At 41.4% G+C, this 12,937-nt stretch overlaps 1 protein-coding gene across 4 annotated transcripts in view; it reads left to right on the top strand.

Annotated features, from left to right (window-relative positions):
• The window catches only part of LSP1 (lymphocyte specific protein 1), a 94,345-nt gene that overhangs the window by 57,420 nt on the left and 23,988 nt on the right, over window positions 1-12,937 (top strand). For 3 of the 4 annotated variants that reach the window (XR_014560174.1, XM_083722341.1, XM_083722342.1), the window contains exons 2-3: window positions 424-576; window positions 12,269-12,451. Coding sequence is in view for 3 of the 4 variants with exons in the window: in XM_083722341.1 (XP_083578467.1) it covers window positions 424-576; window positions 12,269-12,451 (336 nt within the window). In the remaining variant the exon portion in view is untranslated. Of the gene's footprint in view, window positions 1-423; window positions 577-3,409; window positions 4,040-10,108; window positions 12,452-12,937 lie in introns of those variants that run through there. The other variant, XM_083722343.1, reaches the window with a different exon arrangement.

Here is a 12,937-nt window from a genome sequence, read left to right as displayed (position 1 = left end):
ATGTTTGATCGTGTTTTTAATATTCTGTTGGGAGCCACCCAGAGTGGCTGGGGAAACCCAACCAGATGGGCAGGGTAGGTATGTATGTATGAATGAATGAATGAATACCAAACTCCTTACCCCTCCCCATCCGATCCATTTGCATTTTCTAGAAAGCTTCTTTATACTGCCTTGGACTACCTAGCTCAGTATTGTCTGCCCTGATTGGCACTGGAGGCTCTCCAGGGCTTCAGGTGGGGTCTCTTTCTCTTTCCTGGAGATGCTGGGGACTGAAGCTTTGGCCTGCAGAGCAGATGCTCTTCCACTGAGCTATGACAGTTGAGGATCTGTGCCGCTCATGGTGGTTCGGGCTTTGTATTTTCTCCATGCCACATAGCAACATACCTCTGCTTCACCTGACTTCACTTTCTCTGTGATCGATAGGCTGACGGCGCAATGGAGTGTGGAGGACGAGGAGGAAGCAGCCCGAGAGCGGCGCCGAAGGGAGCGTGAGAGACAGCTGAGGTCCCAGGCAGAAGAAGGCCTGACCACCACCAGCACTTCTTCCGAGAGCGGGGTGGCAGCGCAAGAAAGCCGGTGAGAAGTGACTGAGCATAAAATGACACACACACTGTCCACTGTTAAAACACAAAATAAAATCTCACAGTTGTCAGCTGCTTGATGAAGAATTCTCCAGAACTCAACAGTATGTCCTCAAATAGAAGTTAATTCAATAAAAGGGACAAGGAATTGCTTTATTTGTGATGCATTTATATATGTATATATAGTTTTGCTTTGTTTATATTTCATTTTAAGGAAATATTATTTACAGTTGTATTATTTTGTGTAATAAAATAATACAGCGGTACCTCGGGTTACATATGCTTCAGGTTACAGACTCCGCTAACCTAGAAATAGTACCTCGGGTTAAGAACTTTGCTTCAGGATGAGAACAGAAATTGTGCTCCGGTGGTGTGGTGGCAGCAGGAGGCCCCATTAGCTAAAGTGGTACCTCAGATTAAGAACAGTTTCAGTTTAAGAACAGACCTCCGGAATGAATTAAGTACTTAACCCGAAGTACCACTGTATAACATTTTTCAACCAACCAACCAACCTCCCAACCAACCAAACAAACAATATGGTTACAATAATACTGAGGAAAACATGTGCGCAGGCCAAATGAATCAGCTCCCATGTGGTTGGCTGCAATCTCATTATTTCAGGGAGAACAATAATTTCCTCTAGTGTTTGAGGTGGCAGTAATTGGGCTCTCCTCATTTAATCCCCACAACAACCCTGCGAGGTAGGTAGGTTAGGTTGAGAGGTGGCGACTGGCCCGAGGTCACCCAGTGAGGATTATGAGAAGAAGCCCCATGTTTCCCTCCCTTGTAAGTCAAAGGCAGAGGGAATTCAGCTGGTAGGAGAGGGAAGGTGAATCATTCTCTTGCTTGCCAGTTTTCCCCTGCAAATGTTTTCCCAAGCCATCTATAAAATTTTCTCTCTCTCCTGGTCAGGCTCCAAAACTGAAAGTGTAAATGGGATGAAAATGTGATATTTTTTTTTGTGGGGGAGTGGGAGCAATTGTTGGAGAAAATGGGGTGGCTCAGTAATGGCTAAGCATCTATCCCTGCAACTTCTCTCCTCTCTCTCTCTCTCTCTCTCTCTCTCTCTCTCTCTCTCACACACACACACACACACACACACACACACACACACACACACACACATTGTTCTCTCAGCAGATGCAGGGTTGGGACCATGTGTTTGCTAGGAAAATGCCCCATTGGAAAGTGACCCCTTTTTAGGGTTGCATCTGAAGACTGGATATTGGAGGAGAAGTTTATAGAAAGAGAGAGAAACTATGTTTCTAGTTATTTTTCTATAAAAGAAAGGTTTTCATTTTCACTTAAAAAAGTAGTTGACTTGATGGCTTCATGCTGCTCCCCACCCATTTCCCAGCCTTTTCTGCAGCTGTTGACCTGGCTGCAAAGGACAACATATGAATACTGTCTTTCTCTTAAGTAAACTCAGCTCACACTTATGGTGACTCATCCTCTTCTTGTACCTTGCTGCACCAATCCCTCATTTCCAGGAAGGAAGGGGGCTTCTTACAGCCACTTTCCACAAACAGCTGTGATAACTTCCCTGTAGGTCCAGATTATGCTTGTTGGACATCCTTTATTGTGTCCCTTACTCCAGAGCATCAGAACCTCACAGAATGTCTTGGGCACCTCTCCACCTTCAGATGAGTATGATGAGTATACAGGACTGAGGCTGGGGGAATGGCAATGGCCAATGCGATACTTGGCTTCCAGAGGCATCCAACTGGTGACTGTAAGGAGAAACAGACTAGGGTGGAATCTTAGATTCTTACTTCAGTACACTAGAATTATCCATGCAGCCTCAACCAAAAGACCAAGTCCAGGAAATACAGTATTTTGTGAGCTCATTTGCAAATCTGACCAATGATAGTCTCTCTTCAATACAGTATTTTACCAACTCAAACTCCCATTTTAAGTTCCCTAGCTTTTTACAGTGATCTGAGTTGTGCAATATTTCACACAGTGGATTCAAGTTGTCATCATTCCTGTAATACTTGCAGACTTGTTACTATAACAGTATTGTCTCTTTCCTCGAATCTGTTTTCCAATTCATTGAGTGCAATGGTCAAGAACAATGTCATCAAGCCTTCTGAGCTCTAGTTCTCTTTCATTCCTTCCTTCAAAACTGACACCCCCACTGTCAATAATACTGTCAGAAAACTTTTATGTGAGCTTACAAAGAGGTTTTGATGATGCTTTGTGGTCAGCAGTTTCCATGCTTTCCTCGGCTGCTTCCATAGTGTTACTGAAAACAATATCCTTTTGCATTTCTTGCCACTGCTTTGTAGCACAATAAGTTTCAATGTTGCCTCAATATCCAGAGTCGTCTGCTATAACAGTGATGTTATAAGTTTAAGATAGCCCAGTAATTTTAGCATAATTTCAGTAAGAAGGGAGGGCAGATAGACGACTAATCTAATTGAGCAATTCAATAGCTCCAGTTTTTAGATGACCAATTTTTTCACAAGGGAAAGATGCACTGATGCATTTGTGTGTGGAAAAAATAATTATTTATCTGAATGTATAATCATAAATGAATCCGAATGTCCAGTCCATTGTTGAACCAACAGGCATTTTAAAAAGCTACCTTTACAAATCTGAGCAACACACCCATTCTTAAGAAAAATACATACAACTGTTTACATAAGTCAAAATATTCCTTTATCTAAGGTAGAAACTCAGTTACGTGCACTATTGCCAAATGGAGTTGGTGATTTAAAGCAATGAAGAAACAAAATGTTTCAGTCAAGTTATTTTGAGATCAAAGCTTGAACACCACCAGATGTGCATTTCGAGACAGATGCTTCGTCATGTGACTGAGTAATTAGTTTATATGTCAAGCGGTCTTCATTAATAAAAGTAAAGATTGCTTTATCCAGAGTCATGAAAAAGGAACATTTGTACCATTTGCATACATGAAAATGTACGTAGAAGGAAATGTACAGTGGTACCTCGGTTTATGAACTTAATCTGATCTGGAAGTCTGTTCTTAAACCAAAGCCATTCTTATTTATATTTTTTATATTTTTATTTAAAAATTTTAAATTTTATTTCTTTATTATTCCCTAATGAGGCCTCCCACTGCCGGTGCCCTTCCACCGTTCGGCTTCCATTTGTAGACTGAGGTAAAGTTCGCTAACCGGAACACTACTTCCGGTTCTGCGGAGCTCTTATACCGAATAGTTTGTAAACAGGGCTGTTCTTAAACTGAGGTACCACGGTACATAGAAAAATAGCATGTCTGAAATGGTTATCAGGTAGGGCTAACTGATCTCCAGAATCATTTACTGATTCTCTGCTGATTCTCCTTTGCCTTTTCTCTGTCATGTCAAATGTACAATATACGATATATATTTCGTGATCAATGTTGCAACTTGCGAGTGTGTGCTGCTTAAACATTCTACGATATCCAGTTCGGAAACCTAAGGAGGACTTGGCATTGTGGGACAGGAAGAGCAGCATCTCTTATAAATATTTTTTATTAAGTTTTCCATAATAATACATATTTAACAAATGATACCTTTGTTAACATCTTTTCATTCTGTCATAGACTCCCTCACGCCTCCCGCTTCCACTTGCACATTTAAAAATAAAATTTTTCAAAACAAATTATTAAATGTTCACAAACTCAATAATTTTGTTTAAACTCAAAATATAACTTATAAAATATGATTTAGTGATAGACAATTATCTTTGATCTGGCAACCTTGTTAGCATTCAACCAAATTACAATGCTTTTGTAAGTAAATCTTAAATTTCTTCCAGTCTTCTTCACTCCTTTCTTCTCCCTGGTCGCGGATTCTGCCTGTCATCTCGGCTAGTTGCATATAGTCCATCAGCTGCATCTGCCATTCTTCCAGCGTGGGTAGATCTTGGGTTTTCCAATTCTTAGCGATGAGTATCCTTGCCGCCGTTGTAGCATACATGAAAAATGTTCTATCTTTCTTTAACACATACTGGCCGACCATACCCAGAAGGAAGGCCTCTGGTTTCTTGATAAAGGTATACTTAAACACCTTTTTTAACTCATTGTATATCATTTCCCAAAAGGCCTTCACTTTAGGGCAAGTCCACCAGAGGTGAAAGAATGTTCCTTCATTTTCCTTACATTTCCAACATTTATTCTCAGACGAATGGTATATTTTGGCCAGTTTCACTGGGGTCATGTACCACCTATATATCATTTTCATTACATTTTCCTTCAGTGCATTACATGCAGTGAAGTTCAGCCCGGTGGTCCACAACCTTTCCCAGTCCTCAAACATAATATTATGCCCAACATCCTGTGCCCACTTTATCATGGCCGATTTCACTGTTTCGTCTTGTGTATTCCATTTCAGCAGCAAGTTATACATTTTTGACAATACCCTCGTCTTAGGTTCTAACAGTTCTGTTTCCAATTTCGATTTCTCCACCTGGAATCCTAACTTTTTATCATTCTTGAAAATTTCTTGAATCTGAGCATAATGTAGCCAGTCTCGCACTTTACCTTTCATTTTTTCCAAACTCTGCAGTTTCCAATTATTTCCATCTTTTTCTATTATTTCCCAATATTTCGGCCATCTGGCCTCCATATTGGGTCTTTTTAAGGCCTTAGCCTCCAGAGGGGACAGCCACCTCGGTGTTTTGTTCTCTAGTAAGTCTTTGTATTTAGTCCAAACATTAAATATTGCTTTTCTGACAATATGGTTCTTGAAAACCTTATAAATCTTAGCCTTGTCGTACCATAGGTATGCATGCCACCCAAATGCGTTGTTAAAACCTTCCAAATCTAACACGTCCGTGTCCTCAAGAAGTAGCCAATCTTTTAGCCAGCAGAAAGCTGCGGCTTCATAGTACAGTTTTAAGTCTGGCAGGGCAAAGCCCCCTCTTTCTTTTGCGTCTGTTAATATCTTATACTTAATTCTGGGCTTTTTGCCCTGCCAGACAAATTTGGAGATATCTTTTTGCCACTTCCGGAAGCACTCCGTTTTGTCAACAATCTGCAGTGTCTGAAATAAAAACAACATTTTTGGCAATACATTCATCTTGATGGCAGCTATTCGTCCTAACAAGGAAAGTTTTAGTTTTGACCAGCTATCCAAGTCCCTCTTAATTTCAGACCAGCATTTTTCATAATTGTCTTTAAACAGACTCAAATTTTTAGCTGTAATGTTTACCCCTAGGTATTTCACTTTCTTAACCACAGTCAACTCTGTCTCTCTCTGAAACCGTTCCGACTCAGTGTCCGTCAGGTTTTTCCCCAACACCTTAGTTTTTTGCTTGTTTAGTTTAAATCCAGCCACTCGACCAAAGTCATGAATCAGTTGTAAAACTCTTTTCGTACTAGATTCTGGCTCCTGTAGTGTTAAAACTAGATCATCTGCAAAGGCTTTAAGCTTGTATTGTTTCATTCCGACCTGAATCCCTTCCACCCGCTGGTCCCCTCTAATCATGTTCAGGAGCACTTCCAGGACTGAAATAAACAGTAACGGGGAGATCGGGCAGCCTTGTCGTGTCCCTTTCTCAATTTTAAACTCTTCTGTAACCACATTGTTAACTATCAATTTTGCTTTCTGTTCTGAATATATTGCATCAATCCCATTTTCAAACCCCCGCCCCACTCCCATTTCTTTTAAATTCCCCTTCATAAACTTCCAGGAAATGTTGTCAAAGGCCTTCTCCGCATCTATGAAGATTAAAACTGCTCTTGTATTTATATTTGTTTGTAAGAGTTCCAATATGTCTATAATATTCCTAGTGTTGGCATACATATGTCTACCTGGGAGAAAGCCTGCCTGGTCCTTATGAATTACTTTGTTTAAAACCCTCTTGAATCTACTTGCCAAAACATCTGCAAATATTTTGTAATCCACATTCAAAAGGGAGATGGGGCGGTAGTTCTTGAGTTGGTTCTTTTCAGTTTCCGATTTTGGTATCAATGTGATAAAAGCCTCCTTCCACGATTCCGGCGCCTTCTTTCCCTCCATGATTTCATTGCTGACCTCCATTAGTGGTTGTATCAAATAGTCTTTCAATGTCTTATAATACTTGGAGGTCAGCCCGTCAGGTCCTGGCGATTTGCCCTGTTTCATATTCTGGATGGCCTGCTCAATCTCCTGTCGTGTTATCTTGCCATTTAAAATTGTTCTATTTTCTTCTGAGAGTTTTGCTAGTCCATTTGATGCCAAGAATCGTTTAATCTCGGTTTCGTCTTGTGGCCCTTGGGTATATAATTTTTTAAAGTATCTCTGGAAGCACTTTCTAATCTCTCCGGGGTTCTGGATATTCCTTCCTTCTATCTCTAAATTTGTCACTGTATTTAACTTTTGTCGCCTCTTCAACTGCCAGGCTAGCAGTTTTCCACATTTATCTGCCGATTCAAAAGTTTTTTGTCTCATTAACTTAATTTTCCATTCTATTTCCTGGTTTATCAATGTTGAATATTGTGCTTGATGAAGTTTGATTTCTCTTAGAATCGGCTGGGATTTTGGATTAGATCTTAACTTCTTCTCTAATTCCTTAATTCTTTCCAAAATTTTATCTTTCTTTTCGTTTTGCTTTCTTTTCTTTATCGTATTCTGTTGTATCAGCAACCCCCTCATTACAGCCTTGCTCGCGTCCCAGATAGTTCTTTTTTCAATTGTAGTATTCATATTAATCTCAAAATAGTCCTTTAGTGCTTTTTGGGCCTTCTTGATAATCTCTTGGTCTCTAAACAGGCCATCATTCATCTTCCATCTGAAGGAACCTGTTGAAGTCAATATCATATCCATTCTCAGGGCATTGTGGTCAGAGCATGTCCTTGGGCATATTTCCACCTTTCTGATCTTTGGAGCCAGGCCTCTAGTTATCCATATTTGGTCGATTCTTGTCCATGTCATCTGGGCCTCAGAGAAAAATGTTCCTTCCCTTCCCAAGGGGTTTCTCACTCTCCAAATGTCAATCCAGTCCATATTGTCTGTCATTTCAAAGAAAGTCTTTGGTAATCTTCCGTTTTTAGTAACATTTTGATTCTGTGACTTATCCATGTTTGTTGAAGCAACTCCATTCATATCTCCCATCATGATGATGTTGTCATAGTCCAGATAGTCCAGCATAGTCTCATGCAATTTCTTGTAAAATTCCGATTTTCCTTCATTTGGTGCATAAATTCCTAATATCAAAATTTTTTCGCCTTGGAACTGTATTTCTATTGCTAGGATTCTGCCATGTTCATCTTTAAACAGAAATTTAGGTGACAGGCTCTCTTTTGCATAAATCACCACACCTCTTTTTTTGACATTGTCCGAAGATATAAATTCCTGACCAAGTCTCTTATTTATTAGCACTTTTCTGTGGAGCCTAGTCACATGTGTTTCTTGTAGGCAAATAATGTCCAATTGTTCCTTTCTTAATATGTGAAAAAATTTTTTCCTTTTTTCTGGGATGTTACAGCCATTTATATTCCAACTCAAAAGTTGCAGAGACATCCTGAAAAAATCTGGTTATTCTTGCTGTGGGAGTGCTTTATTTTCCGAGTTTTCAGGATCTGAGGGTGCTGTTCCCCCTGAAGGCTCAGGCCCTGAAGGCAGTCCAAGTCCTTTGTGAAGATCCTCTCCGTGTGCCGCCAAAAATTTGTCTCTGTCCTCTAATGTTCTGATTTTAATCTTTCTCCCTCTAAAAGTAAACGATATTCCTTGAGGGAACTCCCACCTGAAGATAATCGAATTGCTCCTTAACAGTTTTGCTAGTTCCTGGTATTCTGCTCTGAGATCTAATAGCTGTTTAGGAATATCTTTGTAAATTTCAATTCTTCTGTCCAAAATGTCCAGTGACTTCCCGTAGTGCAGGCCCAAAATCTTGTCCCTTTCCTCCTTTGATCTCAATATTATCAGGCAATCTCTGGGTTTCTCTTTTCTTATAAGCCTTCCAAGTCTAAAAGCAGATACAATTTTAAAATCTTCTTCTTGTAAATTCCAAAACTTGGAGAATTCTTTAGTTAAAAATTCGACTAGGTTGCCTTCTTCCACTTCTGGTAATGAACGTATCCTCAAGTTGGCCTCCCTGTTCCGAAGTTCTGTCATAGAAAAGTAAATCTGATGTTCCCCTACTTGTTTGCTGAGTGGTCTCACTTCTTTTTCAAGCTGGCCCACTCTTTGGCTGGTCTCCTCAGCCAATTTCCGATTTTCACCTACAGCCTCTTTTAGTTCTCCAATAGATTGAGCATTCTGTGCAACTTGTCCAGTTAGTCTGTTCAGGCTTTCTGTGTTTTGGTCAATTTTTGCTGTTTGCTGATCAACTTTTTTGTCCAGAGCCTCCAATTTTTCAAAGATCTTTTCCAAAATAGAGCCACTTCCTCCTGTGGCCATTTCTTCCAATTGCAGTTCCTCAGTCTCCCCCTCCCCTGACTGAAGAAGGGAGGCCGCTTCTGCCTCAGGAGGTAAAGTAGAAGGTAAAGTGGGCACAGATGATCTACGCTGCGAGACTGCAGATAACGTTAGAGTAGCTTGTTTTGTTCTTCCCCCTTTTTTTCTTGTTCCACTCATTCCAGAGCTATCTATAAGCCAAGGTCAACTTTGAATGTTCCCATGAGAAAGCAACAACCCAGATGTTCACATTCAAACAGGAGGCCGGGAAAGAGAAAGTAAATTAAAGTCACTGCTTTAATTCCCAATGCCTCTAGGGGGAGCTTATAATGTCTTTAGGGAGAGAGATATCCAAATCAAATCAAATCAAATCAATAAGTACAGTTCAATGTCCAAAGATCTCCACAATATAAATTTTGGCAGGGTTAGGGCTTAAAAACCCATCAATATTTCCATCAGTGCTTAGACAGCCAAAGTTTCAAAGTTACCAGTTCAAGCTCAGAATGTTTCAAAGTTCTGAATCTAAGTATCCAGCTTTGCAGGCTGACAGCCACTTACTCAGGCAAAACCCGCGCCTGGGTTCTTTCTTTTAATTGTATCCAAAAGCCAGACAGAAGAGAGGTATCTTTGTTTCCATATAGGTCCAATAAAAAGTAGCAAATTTTAGTCCTTAATCCACCCAATGCGATAGTTAAATAGGTGCCAGATCTGTCAGTTTGAAAATTGGCTCTTTGTCTCCACTCCTCCTGCTCTTTGCTTTCAAGTTCAGTGTTAGCGGAAGACGGACTTCCTGTTTATCGTCAATCCGCTTTCAGCCAATTTCAGGGTTTTCGGGGTGTTAAAAGTATAAGTCCCATTTACTCACGAATTTCTTCCTTTCCAGTTTTAGCAGTCACAAGAAGAAAGGTCAGCGCTCACCGGCAACGGCTCCGCGGCTTCACTCCGCCGATTGCGGAACGACCCTCAGCGCCGCAGCCTCCTCCGCGATCCGGAGCCCCTTACGGGGTTCCTTCAACGTTTTGGGGGCTGCGCCTGGCGCCCGCCGGGTCCCAAGACTGCAGGCTTCTGCTGCCTGCAGTTTTCCGATGTGGGTCTCCGCTTCGCCGTAGCGGACGACCCGTTCTCGGACGGAGCTCCCTTCCCAGTTAGGAAAGGGCAGCCATTACCCTTCGCGCCGCCTCCGGAAGTGAGGAAGAGCAGCATCTCAACTACGGAATCATTTTGCATTTCCATAACTGTTTCGAATCAAACAGGCACTGTGAGTGCCTTAAATTGCGCCTGTCTGCTGTTGGTAGATCTTTCATTCTAAAAGCAGTCAGGCTCAGGTAGTGAAGGAAGCCTGTGAAAAACAAAAACAGTGTAAGAGGTTCTAAGCAACTCTCTCACATCCCCGTTTACTTATTTTCCTTTTGGTTAACTCTGGCCTAGGAGTTTGTGCATCTTTGTATTAAATTGCAGCCGCTGTGTTTGATCATAGCTTTGGAATGCAGTCTGTATACTCCAAAGGCCAAATGACGGACTCTTGCCAGTTGGGTATAAGTGCTCCTTTCCCTCTCTTCCTTTATTAATGGATGGAAGAGATTATTTTCTCTGTGTTAACATATACACAATCCTTAACATTAAAAGCATAAGAGACATCTAAAGTTCAGTTCCCCACCCTCAAGTCTCTCCCCCCAAAAAAAGAATGTAGGATGCTTTATATTGTTTCAGACTGTATTCTTAGTGTGAATTACCTCAATACTTATTGCTGGTGGTGCAGTGGGATGGTTTGCCTGCCAGCTAATTAGGAATCACTTGGATAAAATGTTGGAATATATTTTAAGGACACCTTTCTGCACTTTGAAGCCAACAGGAAACTCTCACTGATTTTTTAAAATAATCCTTGAGTCAGATGATCTAGACTCAGTTTGCTGATAAACTATATTGTATTTGTGGAACTTCTGCCATCACATGAGCTCTCAAAAGAACAGAGCAAGATCAATTTTCTCCTGCACCAGCAAATAACTGTTGTGACCAATAAACACATAGCAACAGCCCAAGTTATATATTTCAAACTCCTACTGGTATCATTTGGAGACTTAAGCTGCAATTCTCTCTGCAGTTTCCTGAGAATAAACCCCAGAGAAGACAGTGGGGCATGCATCTGAGTAAACATGCATAGAATTGTGCTGCTTATCCCTCCCACTGAAACCAACAGGATTGATCAGAGCCTACTTTTGACTGCACACAAACCTTATAGCCAGCAGCAAATTACAAAGCACCAAGCATAGGCAGAGTCCTAGAAATTAATCTCCGTTGTGAGTTTCTATACCAAATCACATTGATGCTTTGTAAGGGCTTTTGTAAACAATCAGTGAAAACATCCCCCAATTACCTTTAAACTAGGGATTAAGCTTTTTTTAGGAGGACCCCAAAATTGTTGAGCTTTTTTTTTCAAAGGAAAACCCAGAAGTTTGTGCATCTTAGACAAACCCCAAATTTGTTGTCAATGGCAGGTGTGTGAGTCCCAACATAATTCATGGGGAGAAAGGACAGTAGCTTGGCTGCAGCAGATACTAGACCGCTATTTCATGACTTAAACAAAACCCACTGACTAAATCTGTACTGCAATATTCAGAAATAGTGCAGCATTGCTACAGATGCTTTTGTATAGATGGTTAACCCCCCTCTCTCTCCCCCCTCGTTTGTGTGTGTGTTGACATCCTGAAAAGGAGACTGCATAGTCTTCAAAGAGCTAAAACCTAAAATTTCACAAAATGGCATGAGCTTGAGAGTGGAATGGTTGTGTTTCTTGTCACTAATCAGGACTCCATCTGCACTATAGATTTAAAGCAGTCTCATACCACTTTAAGCAGTCGTAGCTTATCAGGGGAACTCTAATTTGTAAAGGGTGCTGAGAAAAGAGACTCCTACTCCCCTTGCAGAAAAAAAATATTATTTATTGAATTTATATACCCTTTAAACAATCCCTCTGGAAATTGTACCTCTGTGAGGGGAATGATGGTATGAAGGCTCAGTGGCACTGCAGTTGGGGCTGAGCGGGTGTACCAGCCGAGCCAATCCAGCTCTCTTGCCAGTGCGTCCACCCAATCACAGTGTCCCCACAGCTCTGTCCAGGTAAGTGGCAGGGATTCCAGAGTCAGGAGGGTGGAGTTGCCCTAACTCACCAGCCGCTTCTGGTTTCACTCCAGCTCCCATCAGCCTGACCATTGGCCACAGGGCCAATGCAACATTTGAAGGCCCCACAGGTACAGTAGCTAAAATGAGAACAGTCAACAAAGTCAGTGACCAGAACAATGTGTGTATTATTCTGAACTTGCCTTGTGTTAAACATCTTTCTTTCTTTCTCCCGTGTTTCAGGATTGATGGTAAGCCTTCTGGGACTACAGAATTGGAAGAGGATGAAGGCTTTAGCGATTGGTCCCAGAAACTTGAGCAGCGCAAGCAGAGATGGGCAGGGGAAGGAGTGCCGGAAGCAGAGCAGACATGCCAGGGCGACTGGAGAGAAGCCCAGCCGGTGGCACCTGTATGCTGTGAAGAAAGGTAGAGATGCTTTTTAGTTGCTCCAAAAGAAGTGGCAAACTCTTACGCACAAACCAGAAGAACTGGTGTCAAACCAGAGACACCAGAAGAATTGTAACAATTCTGTGCAGGTGAACTTAAGAAGTAAGGCCCACCAATTGAATGGGGCTTACTTCTAGGTAAGGGGATGTAGCCTGGCCACTCTCAGGACAAAACAATCTGATTTACTGCAAGCCATTTCCGTTATCAAGAAATTTTCCAGCCCAGGCAGATTTTTATTTGACATTCCTGCATTAGTTCCACTGAGTAAACACATGTATGGTGGGTTTATTGTTTGCTGTAAAATATATATATGACTGGGGTTTGTAGGCTGTTTCAGCTGGGAGAGAGAAAATATGGAACACCTGCAGCAGGACAGTGGAAAGGAAAGGAAAGGAAAGGAAAGGGAGGGTGTGTCCTGAAAACCTTAATTAGGAAAACACATTTAGGTGAGATGACTCTGCTTTG

Source organism: Podarcis gaigeae (genome assembly GCF_964106915.1).
Source record: "Podarcis gaigeae genome assembly, chromosome: 1".
NCBI lineage: Eukaryota > Metazoa > Chordata > Lepidosauria > Squamata > Lacertidae > Podarcis > Podarcis gaigeae.
The sequence above is the reverse complement of the archived record's forward strand: the minus strand, read 5'-3'. Positions and strand labels throughout refer to the sequence as shown.